The sequence below is a fragment of the Dermacentor andersoni genome, chromosome 1 (assembly GCF_023375885.2).
Source record: "Dermacentor andersoni chromosome 1, qqDerAnde1_hic_scaffold, whole genome shotgun sequence".
In the NCBI taxonomy this organism is placed as follows: Eukaryota; Metazoa; Arthropoda; class Arachnida; order Ixodida; family Ixodidae; genus Dermacentor; species Dermacentor andersoni.
Genome location: NC_092814.1, coordinates 225495492 through 225514148, shown reverse-complemented (window position 1 = coordinate 225514148; position 18657 = coordinate 225495492). Strand labels below are relative to the sequence as shown.

Sequence of the window (18657 nt, the reverse complement as noted above, 5' to 3'; positions counted from 1 at the left end):
GACTAAATCACTTGTTCCGAGCTACACTACTCGATCTTGGACGCCGCCATGTTGGATTTTCTGCTAGCTTGGCCTGGCTTAGCTTAGCTTAGCTCTGTAGCCTTCAATATTGGGAGGCACACTCTATTAGTAGGACTTTTTGTTTTTTACCTGCACTTCGTGCAGGCTCATGTAGATGAGTGTTGTGCCGGGCAGAGGCTATGACGTCGTGGGCTGCACTTGGCTCACTGGGCTGTAGCCAATCAGAGCAGACAACGCATCGTCTTCTGCATCAGCAGACGAAAAGCGCCTGACTCCACACTTTGCCTGACTTCGCACTTACTGGCTGCATATATGCCCTTGCCTGAAACTAAACGCCATTGTACGAGTTTCCTTTCATCAACAAATCTAGGTAAAGTGCAGCAAAATGCTGTAGAACCTCGCTCATACGTTTAAAGAAAAATGTGAGAAAAAACTTACTAACCGAGAAAACGTACAATCCGAAATAAAAAAATTTGACAGACAAATATTGTTGACATCTACATAATGCGAAGCATCATGCGGATCATTGCGATGGATTATTGCGATGCACGTCGAACTGGTGGCGCTCCGGCGGCCCGAGACATGTTTTGTTGTTTTTCTATTGCGTGGTGTTTTAAGGGAATGATGAAACCAAAACAAAATTGAGCTGGTGGGCGGCACCTAAGGCCACCGAAGCGAAATATGATGCCCACATCGCGTCACCTGCAGCAGGAACGATGGAGCGTTTGTATTAATGCCTACTAAACGCGTGCAGTACACTGCCAATGGCACTATGCACCACGTACTGTAAAACAGATAAGTGAAGATGCTTATTGCAATAGGTTTGGTGGCAATAGCTGTGAATGCGGCGTGCGACAACCCGGGCGGAGATTTGCTGGTACCGGAATAAGAAACTGTACGTGCTGTCATTTTTACGTGACATGGGCGGCTGTACACTGTTATCAATCGCGTGCGTCTCACGCATTTTTTTGTTCACATGGGATCTAGCGGCCTGAAAACAGATACAATCACAGTCTGCAGCAGGGAATGACGGCGCGTTTCGGTTATCGCTTATTTAAAGTGTGCGCTATGCTTCCAATAGCACCCCACACTGTTAGACAGTTGTCAAAGATGGTTATCGCAATAGGATTGGCTGTGATAACTTTGAATACTGCGTGTGACGATCCCGGAGAAGATTTGCTGGTACAGTACTAAAATGAGAAACTGAGTGCGCGCTGGCGTTATCACGGTGAGATGGGCGGGCAAGTATTGCGGTGAAGCTGCTGCAGCAGGCAGCTATATACAGTCCTCGATCGCGCACACCCCGCGCACTTTCTTGTTTACATGGGATCTAGCAGCCAGAAAACATATCATACGATTGCAGTTTGGCAACATACTGAACGTTGATGCCGAGAAATCTTGCTTTCCAGGAACGTATGAACCGTTAAAAAATTAACGTAACTCTGTTGGGTCATTTTTTGTGTTCTCGATTGTGAACGTTGGCACCAGGAAAATGTACGTAACAGGAACGTATCAACGAGGTTCTACTGTACATGGCGAATGCGCAGTGCAAAAAAGACAACTTCTCAATGCGTATAATACAGTGTGGAGTCTAAACAGCCCGCACCATCCTTGAGTAAGTTAATTTTATCTTCTTGAAAGATGAGCTCACCTTCCTCTGTGACACATGGTCACGCCAACACTTCGCTATCATCCTTGCAGCGAATATCCACTATTGTCGCTATATCAGCGCCGACAGTCACAGACAAAATGTCGCTAACTGACAAAAGCCAGCCTGCTTGTTTGTTGTCTGCTGCCTACACTCATCAAAACCACAGGTTAGAAAGTGTAGTTTCCGTGCTACACTAAGCTATAAAAAATGGCTTCGTATAGGTGGGAGCTGCACTTTCCTACACCAAGTAAAAAAAAAAAAGGCAACTTCCTACACTAGCTACCTTCATGTAGCCAGTTTAGGTAAAAAAAAAAAATTTCCCTAATAGAGAGAGCGCACCATCCTCCCATCTTGGAGGCCATGCTTGCTCTTCCTTGGCTAACAAAACGCTGCAGGAGACTCCACTTTTTCTTTTTTCTTTCTTTTTCAGTTAGTGCTGTCATCATACTCACTATGCAGGATCTGTTCTCTCTCTCTCTTTTTTTTTTCATCGATAGCTATTTTGCTTGTCCTGTGTCTACTGAGCTGCTGTGTCTTGGAGACACTGTCGCATCTTTGTGTGTGTTTGTGTCGCTTTGCAATTGTGTGATCGATGCCACCTTCTGTGTCTTCGCAACAGCAAAGTAGTGCGAATAACTCAAACAAAATCGTGTGCATGGCGTAGTGTCCCGTTGGGAGAGTCAACATTCTATCTCCATGACGAACTCTGTTGGTGGAGGTCGCCAAAGCGGAGATGCTCTTGTTGACTGTATATGGAGACGACGTCACTCTTGTGCAAATCCAAGCAAATTTGATCACTTCCAAGCGTAGTATGAGGCAGGGCATTATTAGAGATTTTTTTTTTAAGCTGCTCTAAGCCTAATACCGTAAGAACCCGCATATAATGCGAGGTTTTTTTTTTTTCCTATTATTAGCGTCCCAAATTTTCACCTCGTACTGTATGTGGATCTGAACAAAAATTTCAGTCAACCCGCCGTGGCTGCTCAGTGGCTATGGTGTTAGGCTGCTGAGCACGAGGTGGTGGGATCAAATCCCAGCCACGGCGGCCGCATTTCGATGGGGGCGAAATGCGAAAATACCTGTGTACTTAGATTTAGGTGCACGTTAAAGAACCCCAGGTGTTCGAAATTTCCGGAGTCCTCAACTACGGCGTGCCTCATAACCAGAAAGTGGTTTTGGCACGTAAAACCCCATAATTTAATTTTTAATTAAAAATTTCACTCAGGAATTTAGGCTAGAAGTTTCGGTTTTGTTATTGCTACGTGGCTATGGCTTCACTTCGTTATTGCTGCGTGGCTACGGCTTGGTTTCGTTATTGCTGCGTGACTACAGCATCGTTTCTTTATTGTTGAGTGCGCACCTCGGCAGCACACGTGCAAACAACGCTTCGCGAAGTGTATCTTGTTTATTCCGCATTGAAGAACCAAGATGTCCGGACCATGAAAACAGTACTCGGCTGCTTTAAAGAGAAAGGTTATTTTAGCCGCACAGGACATCGGCACCAGTGCGGCTGGGAGGCAGTTTGGCGTCAACGAGGGAAGCATTCGCGGATGGCGTCGACAGAAGGAAGCCCTTTTCGTGTGCAGCGGAACGCGAAGAAGCTTTCGCGGCCCGAAGAGTGGGACATTCCCGGAAATCTAACTTGCCCTGACAGAGGTCGTACACCAACAGCAAGTCACACATCTAGCTGTGAGTGTGGAGCTTATGCAGGCAAAAGCTAAGGAGCTTGCAAGAGAAAAAGGGCTACGGAGCTCCCCCTTCAAAGCGAGCAAGCACTGGATTTATCGCTACATGTGCCGTGCTGGATTTTCTTTACACCGCCGAACTTCGATTTTGCAATAGCTTCCAGAATCGTTCGAAGAGCTGCTTGTGGCTTTCCAGCACCACAATATTTCGCTGCGCAAGTCCAAGAACTTCCAGCTAGGGCAAATCGGCAATGCTGACCAAACGCCAGTTTATCTGGACATGCCATCACCCCTCACTGTGCACGAGAAGGGCTCTAAACAAGTTTATCTCCGCTCCACTGGCAACGAGAAAAAGCAAGTTACCGTCATGTCGTACACGGCAGACGGACGCAAGCTTCCGGCCTATGTTGTCTGTCATGAGATGCCATGAGAAAGGCTGGATGAACGAGATTCTTATGCTTGACTGGATAAAGTCCGTCTGGTGTAGGCGGCCCGGCGCACTGTTGTCGTTCCCGTCCATCCTTATGCTGGACGCATTTCGTTGCCATTTGGCTGACTCAGTGAAGAGGCTGTTGCGCGAATCCGGCACTAAACTCGTCATTATCCCGGGTGGGATGACGTCTCAGCTGCAGCCTTTAGATGTTTGCGTGAACAAGTCATTCAAGGACGCAGTCAAGCGGTGTTACACAGATTGGGTGCGCTCAGATGAGCCTGCAGTGATGCCGACCGGGCGGCTGAAACGGGTTTCGCCAGCCACGCTATGCAAGTGGATTGTGGACGCATGGGCCAGCATACCAGAGCACCTTGTGCGTCGCACATTCAAGAAGTGCGGCATCTCGAACGCGCTCGATGGCACAGAAGATGAGTACCTCTGGGAAGATATGTCCGACAAGGAACTGTCCTGAGGAACTGTCCTGCAGCTGAGGAAGACAGCAATTGAAGTGCGGAGTGCAATTTAAATGTTTTCTTCGAGTTTTCCTAACTTGTATTATTCGCGGAGAAAACTTTTTTTCCATTTTGCGTCCCAAAAATTTCACCTTGTACTATATGCGGGTTCTATATGCGTATGAGTGACGAGGTACTCGCCATCAGGAACTGGTGGGGAAGACAACAGTTGAATATAGGCTATTGACTTTAGCGGCTGGCGAAGAAAGCCGGTGGGGCGTAAGCAGCAGTGGGGTGCGTCAGAAGGTTCTGCGAGAATCGGCAACTCAAGGCGAAGGGTACTGGAAGAGCAGTCAATAAGAGCAGAATACGCGGAGAGAAAATTGAGGCCGGGAATGAGGTCGGGGGGGCAATGAGCAATTACGGTGAAGAGGAGTGTGGCGGCCGGCGATGCTGAGACGTGCCTTGCACATGCCGATGATAGGCACAGTACCGCCATCTGCAACACGGACAACGCATGCCTACGCTGGGGTGAGGAGCTTGTTCAGTCGTCGTCAGAAGGCAGCACTCATAATACAGTCGAACACGGCTATATCGAACTCGCAATAAAATGCCTATCAGTTCGATATTGAGCATAATTCGATATAAGCCTGCTGAATAATTGGATGTCATAAAAGCACATACCATGTATAAAATCACTTTATTGATGAAACTAGCTTAGTTTCGCATGAAATAGTCCTGCATTTCTTCCTGCTTGGGCAATTTCGCTGCCTGCGACGTACGCACTTCTCCACATTGTCTGAGGACACGGGAGCAGCTGAGGCCGCAACCTTCCACATTCGCGCAGAAGCACCGGACTAGTGCGAGCGCACCAATCACTTCGGAGGATGTAGGCAAAGGACCGTCGTTGCTTTCCTCATTGTGCCCACTTTCATTTGTGCCGACAGTACGATGTCGGCAATGTAGTCTTCGTTTTCGGGCTCTCCTGTGGTCGCGACACCATCATTTGCACTCACAAACTCGTCCACTGTTGATTCGTCAACAGCTTCCGGAAATTCTGGCAGCTCGCTCCAAGTTTCGGCAACACCGGCAACGGCTGCGTCGCATTCATCAGAATTTACAGTCATCACCGAGCACGCGGAAGCCGGCACAGCTGAAGCAATTTCGGATGAACCACTCGTACACAGCCGTGCGTACGCGTCGGGTGCCATGGGCACCGGGGCGAGAGTTGGGCCGCTTTAGCCTTAATTTCTCCCTTATTCTTCAAGATCGTCCTGGGAGTGTTCCTCGGAATCATTCACGCTGTGGGGACACATCCGACTTCTCACCGCGTTCAACCCGATTTATGATTTCGAGCTTCACGACGAAAGGCAAATTCTGCCGCTTCATCATGACAACACTGCGGGAGTAGGCCCACAAGGCACACACACAATGGACCAGAGAAGCACCGTGACAACTCGCACTTTCGCCATTTTGCACAAAGAGTGCACAAGAGCCTCTGATAGGCTGTCTGAGCAAGCATCGCGGGCGGGCCAGGATCATTTTTTGCAGGGGGGTGTCGACGGCTCGTCTGAAGCAGCGCGGTCACGGTAGGGAGAGCGGTTGGATGGAGCCGCGCCGTCAGGTTTCCCCGCAACCGCGAGGGAAAGCCAACTTCTGGGGGCACTTTTCTGCCGCTCGATGTTTGATATATCGGGAGTCGCTGCTATTTTTGTTTGGTGTAAGCATAATTTTTGCTATATATACTGATTTTAACTATACCGTGCCCAGAAATTCTTCGATATATAGAATAATTTGATGTAAACAGGTTTGATATAGTCGGGTTCGACTGTAGAAAGATGTCCTCCTGTATCGATGAGTGGCGTGACAGGATAGATGTCCAACGTCAAGAACGTTTTGGTTTGTAGGTAATGTGAGCAGAGGATTTGAGGGCAGGGTCGACAATGCAGCTTCACCTCCAGAAGCTGCAGGGCCTAGTTTTCCGGCTGGATCCGGGAGGCGATAGGCGGCAAAGAGAAGCGACGGGGTCGGTGCGAACAAGACTGATGGCATCGAGGTGAGGGCGAGCGCTGTAGCGAAGGTTTGAAGCAGGAGCATCAGTGGCAGTGGGTTCGTGGTGGGTGGTATAGGGAACAGAAGGTCCAAAGGTGCGGGAATAAGTGGCGGCATATGTCCAAGGAAATGGTGGCTGTCTGTTGCGGCATTGACGAGCGACATGGCCAATGCGACAGTAGTGGAAGCAGATTGGCCTGTCGTCAGGGGTATGCCATTCGGACGGGTTGCGGCGAGATGTGGCAGAAAAGGACTGCCGCGGACGAGGAGGGCTGCTGGAGAACTGGGGAACGCTGGGTTGAGACGTGGAACACACGGAGTTCAGACCCATGTTCTCAAATTCCTGTCTGACGACGGCCTGAATCATTGCAATGGTGGTTGCTGGCGGATCGGGAGGCTTCGTAGAGAAAGCTGGCGAACGGGCGGCCTCACGTTCGCGGCGAACAATATGGGTGACGTCGTCACAGGTGGTGGTCTGACGCGGTCGACCCTCACATGTCGATGTAGCAGCAGTGTTGGGTAGCCGCGTGATGTGGTGGGAGATACGGCGGCTCTTAGCTTGTTCAAGGTGACGGCATTCTTTTGTGATGGCGTCGATAGTCGAGACGTTGCCGAAAACAAGCAAATTGAAAGCGTCGTCGTCTTTATCTGCTTCGGACATATTATTGTCACCTCTGCGGCATAGAGCCAAGACGTCGAGGATGTATGAAACGTACGGCTCTGTAGATGACTGAACACGAGACGCAAGAGCCTTTCTCGCGGCAACCGGCCCAGTGGGGTCGCCGAACAGTTCCTGTAGCTTTTCTTTGAAACTGTCCCAACTGGTTATGTCGTCGTCATGCGTTTGGTGCCACATGCGTGGGGTGCCGCCGAAATAAAAGATGACAGTGGCGAGCATAATAGTTGGGTCCCACCTGTTATTAGCACTGGCGTGTTCATAGAGCTTGATCCATTCGTCAACATCCTGTCCCTCCAGGCCAGAGAACACACCAGGGTTGCGATGTGGGGCAACCGTGACGATTGGAGCAGTCGGACAAGCCGAAACCATTGCAGAGCTGGGCTTGTCACCGGAAGGCATGGTGACAAGCTCGATGTGCCGACCACTTCGGAGTTCTGTGGCGAGGATGGGGATCACTAACCTCCACCAGAATGTATGTCTGGAAAGACACACACGAAAGAGGCTATTTACAGGCTATTTACACTGGAGCCAGACAGCCAGGCCGGCACTCGCTCGCGTCAAGAGCACCGACCAACTTCGTCGTTCTTGTGGCGGCTCGTCTCTTGGGCATTGCTTGATGATATCGTAATAGTATTATATGCGGGTTTTACGGTAAATTTTATTTTTTTTGCCTGAACAAGTTTTCGGATGGTTCGATTTTTAGGACTATTTTTTGGTACCCGCGAGGTCCGGAAAATTGGTCCTCTTTTATACTCATTTAGAACCAACTTAGCCAGTGTATTTTCATTGCAGTTGGCCTTAGACTTAATTAAGGTGCTTTGCAATGATCTTCACTTTTGCAATGCAACTTTTAAATCTTTTTTTGCTTACTTTATGTGTGTGTGTTCTCCAAGTCAAGCATTTTTGACACATAGATAACATACTTGAAATCCAGGTTTGATGGAATCTTGTTTGGTCAGGAAAAGGCATGATAATAATAAATGAATGCCAACCAAAAACTAACAACTATTGTGAAAAATTAAGACGTTTTAACTCCCGCATGGGAGCCGATTGTGAACAAAGCTCCTGTCAGGGAGCCAAAACATTTTTTAATTTTTCCCTAAATGTTTTTGTTTTTGGTCGACGTTCTCTTTTTCTATTCGTTAACATGCTTGTTACTTCCAGTTGTCGTGTAAGAAAGTACTTTGCAGTGTCTGTATTATAATTTTAAATGAATAACCACAGCTGTGTTCCTAGGTACTGGATTGTGATATCCTTCTGAATAAAACAAGAAACAAAAGTGTGTATCTTTACAGAATGCTTGTTTCTGCGTGACATGTGCAGGAATTATTGTGCGAAACAAAATGTGGCTCACGAAATATATTGCTCCTTTGCCCTATGGATTCCGAGTGGTTGTTATGAACAGTGCTGTTCATGGCAAATTCATCAATGGTAAAATTTGATGCATATGCTCAATTTGAGCCCTGAGGGCCTTATGGAATTTACACCCTGTACTCGCAAACAAATTTCTGTGGAAATGAAGGGAAAGCTACAGAGATAAAAGATGCACAAGTAAGAGCGCTGTTGAGAAAAGTCCCACATTCTGATCTGTGTTAGCCTAAGCTGGGGAAGAGCAAACATATACATCTTGTTTACAACAGCAAAGTATGACAAAATGCTCTGCTATATGTGAAATCTAACTTATTTTCACTGGTTTTCTCTTCCGCATTTGTGCAAATGCAAAATCATCGCACATGGAAGCTACGCTGATTTAGTTTCTGTTCCAAGAACCCAAAAGCGGTGTCAAACACTGCTGGAATACTTGGCACAGTGACAGACATGCAGAAGCTCTGCCCCTCTAGCTTTCCCTTCATTACCACAGAAAGTTGTCCAGGAGTATTGAAAAGACAGCCTAGACAAAGGGAAATTTTTTTGCATCTGTTGTTCTTGAGCAGCCAAGCAGTGGTACCGATTTCGCAAAATCTTTTCCACAAGCAAAGCTTGCAGCACTGACTCTACAGCTCTATGCAAGTACAGATACCTACTCCGAAGTGTCATAAAAAGCCAACAAACACTGACACCAAGAACAACATAGGGGAAATTACTTGTGCTTAATAAATGAAATAAATAAACGATAAATTAATGGAAAATGAAAGTGGAGGGGAACGATCCCACACCCTTCGCATTACGCATGCGATGCTCTACCCATTGAGAGTAGAGCATTGCACGGGTAATACGAAGGTTGTGATATCGCTCCCCACCTGCGGCAAGTTGTTTTTTCATCCACTTTCATTTTCCATTAATTTATCGTTTCTTTATTTCATTTATTAAGCACAAGTAATTTCCCCTATGTTGTCCTTGGTGTCAGTGTTTGTTGGCTTCTTATGATACGACTAATAAAAATCGGACACCTCGGTTAGCCCCCTTTCTTCTCGTTTATTACATAACTAGGGTCTCGAATGCCGCAACATTGATGCCTTATGGTAGCATGTGTGGGTGTATTGACCAGTTGCCTTCACCCAAAAAGATCACGTTCCCGTGACGACTGCGGCAGAATGTTCCACATCCGCCGCCAAGGTTTGTGAGTGGTGGCGCTGGCTAACACTCCCAGGGTTCTGTTAGGAAACAAATACCCAAGAAAGTGGATGGAGAAACGGCGCCGCGGTAGCTCAATTGGTAGAGCATCGCACGCGTAATGCGAAGGTTGTGGGATCGTTCCCCACCTGCAGCAAGTTGTTTTTTCGTCCACTTTCATTTCCATCAATTTATCGTTTATTTCATTTATTAAGCACTAGTAATTTCCCCTATGTTGTCCTTGGTGTCAGTGTTTGTTGGCTTCTTATGATATGACTAATAAAAATCAGCCCCTCGATTAACCTCCTTTCTTCTCGTTTATTACAAAGTGGTCTCTTACTCATGACAGCACAAAGTGCATGTTACTACATGAAAACAATGATATGCTCATGCAAAGCCAAAAGTAGAGGGCTTCTGTGAGCAGGCTGCCACTGTGGGCCAGCTCTTTTGTTTCTCCATCAAGCAGATTTGAATCTTGCACAATTGATGATAATGCTGCAATGATGGCAATTAGTATTGGAAGGGAACCCCTTTTGCTCTGTTTTCCTTATTTTTCAAGGCTGTTGACAAAGTTGACAATCCTAGCCTCGAGTTCGAAAAATTGGCCATTATTTTAAAATGCATCCAGAAAGTTTGCAAAAGCAGGTCACATCCAGCTGCGTATAAAGCAAGCCCCCTTTTATCTGTGTTAGCCTTTGTATAGTGTGGCTTCTAGAATTTGAGGCCATGTACATAAGATTGGGCGAGGGCCATGGAGTAAGTGGACCATTTGCTGTGCTACATTCCAGTATTGAGGACTTTGCCATTGGTAGTGCTAACAGCTGCAGCAGCTGCTCAGACCCCACAACCTATAAAATGTGTGTTCACATTGTTTGGCATAAATGAAGTGCTAGCTTGCACATGCACCAGGTTTCCATTTATCTATTGTCACATTGTATAGTGACGGTGAAGCGACAGAATCTCTGCCAAATATTGGGTTGTGATTTAGCTCTTTATTGGGCGAACTTGCGCCCTGAAAGGCAAGCAACACTCAAATCACAATGGTAGCGGTGAGCACAGTCGGATCTAATCTCACAGGTGAAGTCTCCACCATTTATATGTCTCATCATACATTCCAGAGTAATTGCTAGGGTTTCAAGAATGCACAACGTTATTTGACATGTGCGCACGGTCTAATTAGACATGTATCATCTGCTTGCTAAGAATATGGCAACATCACTCAAGAAATCGGTCAAGCATGTTTTGTGCTGAGTGATAACTTAAACTTAACAGTGAACCCGCCGAGGTTGCTTGGTGGCTATGGTGTTGGGCTGCTGAGCACGAGGTCGTGGGATTGAATCCCGGCCATGGCGGCCACATTTTGATGGGGGTGAAATGCAGAAAAACCCGTGTGCTTAGATTTAGGTGCACGTTAAAGGGAAGCTGAAACGGTTTTCAATTTCCATGAATTGCTGGGATTGGGAAGAACAGACCTAAGAATTTACGGTTCCGAAATTTTTTTCTTCCTTTTGTTAATATAAGGGGTGGAAATCGCTTTCTAAATCACCCCCGCGGACACGCCCCCATCGCTTCTCGGAGCGGCGGGTGAGGTGGTTGCCAGAGGAGAGAACCGGCGAGAGTGACGTCATTCGCGGAGACCGAGCTGCCGGACCGGCGTGCTGGCATGTGCTGGCATGCCTCTTTCCGTCCTGCGCTTTACTGAACGACGCTACGAGAGATCTGCCACCGCCGCCGCTCATGTTTGTTTTCTTTTGCGATTTTCGTAAACTGTTCTTTCCTTCTGTGCTGCGTGAGTGCCTACAGCCAAGGGCGCCTAACATGCCCTCGTTCTGTGCAGCATTCGGCTGCACGAACACAGGCGGGCGAGACGATGTGGTGTTTCAGAGTAGTATCCTGAAGGACAAGAAGCTCATCAGGTGCAACGCTGTGGAGGCTTGAGATACTTCTTGCAGTGGCTGCGTTCGCACTTAGAAAAAGTTCGGTGTTTCTTGACCCGATTTTTGAGAAAATTTTCCATATATAAGCTCAGTTCTGAATGAAAAAAAAAGAAAGAATTTACCCATAGAAACAATCCGTGTATTTATACGGCTGCTAACACGTTCTTTTAAATCAAATTTTCTTTTCAGTATTTTTTAATTGCAGCCCGTCGCGGCAGCTTCACGTGCATGCTCGCGCGAGCGAACGCTGCTGGCACGCTGCGAAGCATAGACGGAAACGTGCGCAGTAATCAATTTTGGTGACCGGACTTCGTGCGTAGCTTCCACAGTGTTGCACCTGAGGTATGAAATGGAGTATAGGCTTGCCTAGAGACATTCGACGTACGGTTGCAGTTATCGTGTTTACCACATGGCGGTGCTAAAACTGCCTAATATCTTTATGTCAACACCAGCATGGAGCACGCATACCGATACTTGATCGAGCCACAACCGCAAAGTCGTCGAACCATAGTATGAATAGTGCACATATAATACCTCTGGCCATCTCTGGGTGTGTATGATAAGCAACGTCCATGACTGTACCTCGCAGCACTGCATGTGCGCGCTTTGAAACGCGTCACTTATGTTTGCGATCGTGTATCAACACTCAAAAAACCACAGGACTTTAGACAAGCAGCGGCAAGGTGCTTGACATCGCGGAATTGCACCCGTGTTTACAATCTAATGAGAAGTTAGTGCTTCGGCATTCTTCCAGCAGCAAGTTCCCAGTGACACTTTAGCGCATTTTTTCTCCCGTCATTGGAACGTGCAGCTACATGAAAAAAAAAAAGAAAGAAAGAACATACGTACCAGCTAAGATTTCCAATGCGCGAGAAGGCGCACACATTGCTCTCGCTGTTGGCACACTCAACATCGTCGTTGCCGCCATCGTTTTCCGTATCGGCTGTCGGTTTGAACCTGTATGGTGAAAATACAAGCTGTCCGAGACAGCGAGAACGTTCCATAATGCTTACAACTCAGCTATGAAGCCAGAACAGAACAGCGTGCTACCATGTGGGGCTACGCTCTGAAACGGCGGCGCCGACCGGCGACTGCCGCGAATGATGTCACAGCGGCCCCAACCAATCACGGGCAACAGCGGCGTTCGCGCGATGCCCTGAGGCGCTGGTGCGTGTTTTCTTGAAAAAACAGCCGCTTGCGTTTCTTTCCGCCCTTTTTGAACCAAATATTTGTGTTCAGGGGACTCAAAACTGTAGAATGCCGCAGAGCACTCATTTTTTTCTAAAAGTGTTTCAGCTTCCCTTTAAAGAACCCCAGATGGTTCAAATTTCCGGAGTCTACCACTACGGCGTGCCTCATAATCAGAAAGTGGTTTTGGCATGTAGAATTCCATAATTTAATTTTAATTAATTTTGACAACAGTTAAAATCCGATGAAAAATGGTCACCGGCAAAAAATCAATACAAATGTAGTGGGGCAGTATTACGATGTGTAAATTTTATTTTGTACTTGTCAATAGAGGCAGAATGCAAATACACTAATTTACTGTGCTTCAGGTGTGCGATGAAGAATCTCAGGTGGCCGAAATTATTCTGCAGCTCTTTGCTGCAGCACCTCTCATAGCCTTGTCATGCTTTTGTGTGTTAAACCCCACATATCAATCACTGTTTGGTACTTGTTGAAGTTCATCTTTCTTAATATATTTTGAAAATTGGTTTTCAGAAAGAAGGTGGTGCATTGCTGAAGTCCATGAAGAGCAAGGTTTGTACTGTTGTTTCCACATTTGTGTAGGTCCATGATTCCCATACATTTGTGGGAATTCCACCAACTCAAATGTTGAGAGATGCTTCTGTCGTTTGCCTTCAGATAATAATAATAATAATAATAATAATAATAATAATAATAATAATAATAATAATGATGATGATGATGATGTTTAATATGACAAAGGGCGATATAGATATGTATAAAGATCACTCATAAAAAAATGTGTGTGAGTGAGGTGAATGGTCACCCATAAAACATCTGCAGTCACTAAAATAAATACAAGAGACTTCCTGTGTATAAGTAAATGCAAAACCAGCTTGCATATTAAGACATAGGGCAACGTGAAGGCAGCTGAGTGACGAGTAGCACTGTAGTAGTGAAGGAAAAGTGGGATGCAAAGCGCGTGCACTGATTTAACTGCTCGTGGAACTTGTGAAAGTCATCCGTGGAATTCTTTTGCTCCGCAAAGCCTTGTTTCTGAATATTTGGCATAGATTATTATATATTGACAATGACAACTGATGCAGACATCTTGTGATCTCATTCTAGGCGAACCCAGCTGTCCGCAATGCCTACAAGAATGTAAGTACCTTCATGGAGTGCTTTATTGCTGTACAACATGTAGAATGCATCATCTTTACAAAATAAATTAAAAGCATAGCTCTCGTATACAGTCGTACCTTGATATAATAAATGTGGATTTAATGAATTAATAAATCTGCAAAGTAAATTAAATATTTTCTCTGCAATATTGGCAAGTAACAAATACACACTTGTAATGCTTATCTGACTGCAACGAAGGTATTTTAGTCTCATGCAACATCGTTATAATGAAGTTTGACTGTATAGCTGAGTAGCAAATCAAATTGTGCAGTTTCTGGCCTTCTGTTGAAGAATTTGTTGAAGGAAGACACTGCTTCTAGGGGCAGAATATTGGCCCAAATATTATTTCGGGTTCCTTTGCTTCACGTTGGTTTAGAGCATTTATTTTTGCTTGATTGGACTCTTGTATCATCCTTGATTGATTTAGCCTTTGTCGTTATCACCATGAACATGTCGGGAAATGTTTTTCCTCATTTTCTCAAAGCATCATTTCTGATGTTGCAATTTTGGAGTAATGATATCTCTGGTTCTGCGTATACTATCGCAGTTGTTCTTTTTAATTTTTTTTATTTTATAACTTCTTATTTTTTATTTTTGTCATGAGAGTACGCAATTAGAGAGTGCATTAGGGCCTATAATATGAGCAAATATTATTACAGAAATTTTCAAAAAGTTATATTTTTGACCTGGGTGTCACTATGGGGTCTTTTTTTTAAAAAAGCTTGACGTGCTCTTTGGCCCAAATCATTCTAGAACATTCATTCTTGTAGCACTGCAAATTATGATCACTGAACTTCATTTTGATATGCCAGTCTCCTTCATAACAACCAGCATTTCAGAGAGAGCTTACCTCCATACTAGTCCACACACACAAAAAAATGTTTTAATATTTCAAAAACTTTCCGCACAGGAAAATCAATTGCATATTAAAACCAATATGGCAGAATATATAACTAATGTAACTTTCATAAGAATACACCCATAACTAAAAAAACAAACAAAAAGGTATAAGTAGCATGTCCCCCACTTAAAGTAGGTCAGGCCAGATGGTCACATGTCCTGGTGTTAAGAAAAAGTGGTTTGAAAAGAAGACAAGGATAGCAAACATAAAATCTTTTATACTCTGCTTAAGGACCTGAGCAGGAACGGTGCATTATTTTTACAATAGTTTTGGCTGTCTTTATTGTATTATGTAGGTCATCCTGTTTAGTGTTGTTACTGAGTAATGTCATGGAGAAAACTTTGAAAACTTTTTTTGTTACTTGAGATTGGGCAGCATGATGATTTATTGATTTATTCAGTAACGCAGAAATTCCCTTAGGTAATTTTATCAGGGTGTAAGTACCCAATTCAACTGTAGAAAATGGCAAGAACACACTCTCACAAAGTAAAACATGCAACAGGTACAAAGTAGAGTACTACAGTGATAAATAAAAGAAAATGCAGTACACTAAGACACAAAGGGAATTGCTATAGGTTGTAGAACTTTGATTGTTGGTTAGGTTACTTAAATTAGTTGCTGTCTATGGAAATATTTAAAATGGGTATATTTTATTCAAAAAGAAGTTATTTTATGTATTTCGCTAAATATTATTGCTTTTCAGCAACAGTAAAATAAATGTGTTCTTAAGTTTGGGCCTTGCAATAACGAAATAACGACCTTTCAACACGAACAAATTCGTTTTTGCAAGAATTTCATTGTTGTTAAATGAGACAGCACAGATAGGTAATGCATCTCTGAACGAAACTTTACTGTCAAAATTTCATTAGCCTGCTTTGGCAAGCTTTGCTCGAGAATATATAGCCGCATTGCCGACAGTACAAAGTGTGCCGCGTGCATCGATCAGCAGTGGCAGCACTGCTGTGGAGCAGTATTCTCAGTCAATTGCTTTCGGAGATACGGCAGTTTTTGCGTGATTTTGTGTAATTCGGCAACGGACGCAGAGCAGCAGCACTCCACACATGCAGCAGCATTTCTACAGCGCACGCTGTCACGTGTCGGCACCGATGCATCCGGTGCCGAGCGTGAAAGTGATTGTATTTCGTGTACCCAAAGGCAATCGATGGAAATTATGGCCCCTTCGTGCAAATCTACGTCCGGCGCCGAATCCGCATGCAATGCTTATCAGGTGGCACCAAAACCAGCGTTTTTGAAGCAAGGGATGCATATTCCCGGATGATCGCTCAATCACGGCCCGATGCATCGCACTCGATGCTGCGACCACCATCTCAAGTGCCATAAACAATTCCACTTCGGTGGGGCATGGATTTCCTTGTTTTTGCTGCATTTTTCTCACCGAGGCGCACATTACGCATTGCACTAGGTGTGGGAAAGCCGTCGTCACATGTCAGTAGCAACATGCGTGCCACTTCAAACGGCCGATCAGCAAACAAGATGGCGGCCATGACATGTTTCCAGTGCACATGATCACTTTTGGCGCTTGGTTCTTTCTGTAAACAAGAATGGCGACGCCCATGCAAATCTAATGTGGTGGTATTTTATGCAACTTTAGTGCAAAGCAATCGCATTTTAGCACATTTTGGAGCCTGCTAGCCTTGTGCGTGTGGGTAATATGTGGGTTTATGTTACGGCAAATTTCTTTGGTGCAGGATTGTAGCACAGCGACATTTTGTTGTCAAGAGGTATGTAATGCATTGGGAATCCTATGGGCAGGGATACGAAAATATTTCGTTGTCACGAGAATTTCGTCACAGGATTTGGTTATCGCAGGTTTCTACTGTAGTTCAAAATCTAGACAAATTTGCTTAGAAGGAATTGACTTGCTCTTCAGGATACGTCCCAAGTCGTGGTGTATAGCAACAAACCAGGGCTTGTGTGAATATTCAATATTTTCTTATATTTGATCAAATGTTAGCTATTGTGTATTCGACCCGCCGTGGTTGCTCAGTGGCTATGGTGTTAGGCTGCTGAGCACGAGGTCGCGGGATCGAATCCCGGCCACGGCGGCCGCATTTCGATGGGGGCGAAATGCGAAAACACCCGTGTACTTAGATTTAGGTGCACGTTAAAGAACCCCAGGTGGTCAAAATTTCCAGAGTCCCCCACTACGGCGTGCCTCATAATCAGAAAGTGGTTTTGGCACGTAAAACCCCATAATTTTAATTTTATTGTGTATTCGCTTCAGTTTGTGTTTCAGAATTTGAAATTCTTGAGCTATTTGGAGCAAACGAATGTAAATTTGAAAACATGTACAAAAGACAACTTCGGTGAGCAAGTCGCATTGCCGTTGACATAGCTCATAGCCAAGGCAGCCCAAAGACAAATTTGTTTACAGTTGCTGATTGATTTTTCGTACCAGTTTGATTATTCGAACATCCCTAAGGCACTGCCACCTTTTCTGTTGAAACAGTGTATAATGACGACAAGTTTTGGATGCCATACAGTGTCTCACTAGCTTTTCAGACATGATCCACGCCCTTAATATTGGAAAAATGGCAACTGTTCGGAAAGTTGGCACCATTCAGGTTGCACCCTCTCCTTATGATTTCTTTGGCAAGAGGGTTTCTCAACTTACTCAGAGCCATACAATCATTGCAAATAGATCTGCATCGACTCAGCACTAAACCATAACTTCGGTCGCCCACACTTGTTGAACCAGCATCGATTAGGCCCAACAGCCAAAGCAGTGATGAAAATTGGCCGCTGGCCTTCATGGTAGTGGGTGACAAATTATCATGAGAAGATTGCAACTATGCTGATAATACGTTCATATGAGTGGCTTATCGGTGATTAGGCCCAAGATCAGGCGCGTAGGCTAAACTGAGTGGCATTTGGGTCTGCGGGCGACCAGCCTGCTACAGTAAGTGCACCTACCAAGTTTGTCCGTGCACTCACTGAATGGAGCTGGTTAAGCTGACAAGTAGGCAGAAAGCAGCAAGCTAATTTGCACAACACAGCCTACACTGCTGGCTTCGTGCACTCAAGGCCGCATGCGACATATAATTTTGCAGCATCACAAGAATATGTGACTGACAAGCATAAGATGCCCCACAGTCTTTAACATTCCAAAATTACTAGTAGTCAGAACCACAACATTCAGCAAAAGTCTGCAAACGAATCTTTTGTACTGCTGGTGTTGTAAAAAAATGAACAACTTTCATTTTTGTGTGAAAATATCTGGATAATAGCACTTGGAAAGATGCCAACAGTTTCATCTCTTAAACAGTTATATTTTCAAAGTAAAGGATCTTTAAAAGATATTTGTTAACTTCTGGCTGTTGTATAGGTTTTATGTAAATCCCATAGTTGTTTTAACTATTTCATTTTGAAACAAAAAAATTAATATTCAAAGAAACCTACACAAAATTCCAAATGCTGGCCATAGCTTGAACAGTCTGCTTCCGTAAGAAACTCATTGTCTCCACCTTCTGTCTTTGTGCTTTAGTTGTGCCCATTTTTTTGTTACTCTTTTTGTGCTTCCAAGTTCACTGAAACATATAAAATTGAAGCACTTGGCTTGTAGTCAATGTGACTAGGTTCTGCATTATTTCAAACTTACAAGCAACACTAAAGGCAAATGTTTAAGCACTAAAGTGATTAATCTAGTGCTCCAAAAGTGTCTGAACAATCACTTTTACTGATAATGCAGCTTTTGTGAGAAAATGACAAACATAGAACAGGACTGGTGCCACCAAGTGTGACAGTACAATGCCAGTTACCCAGAGATAACTTGTAATATTTCTAATTAGTAAATTGTAGTCAACCACTGATTATAAGAAAGGTTAATTACACTGCATTTCAACTGATAAAAAAAAAAAGAACACACAGTGCAACAAGTCAGGCTTTTCTGCAGAACAATTCTC

The 18657-nt window shown here is 44.7% G+C and overlaps 1 protein-coding gene and 1 non-coding gene across 2 annotated transcripts in view; both read left to right on the top strand.

Moving 5' to 3' along the window:
* Window positions 1–18657, top strand: part of LOC126547968 (DENN domain-containing protein 1A-like) — a 109910-nt gene that overhangs the window by 38480 nt on the left and 52773 nt on the right. The window contains exons 16-17 of the mRNA XM_050196033.2: window positions 13186–13224; window positions 13780–13812. Coding sequence (XP_050051990.1) covers window positions 13186–13224; window positions 13780–13812 — 72 coding nt within the window. The remainder of the gene's footprint in view (window positions 1–13185; window positions 13225–13779; window positions 13813–18657) is intronic.
* On the top strand, window positions 9611–9683 carry TRNAT-CGU (transfer RNA threonine (anticodon CGU)). The gene has a single exon. It is a non-coding gene; the product is annotated as a tRNA-Thr (tRNA).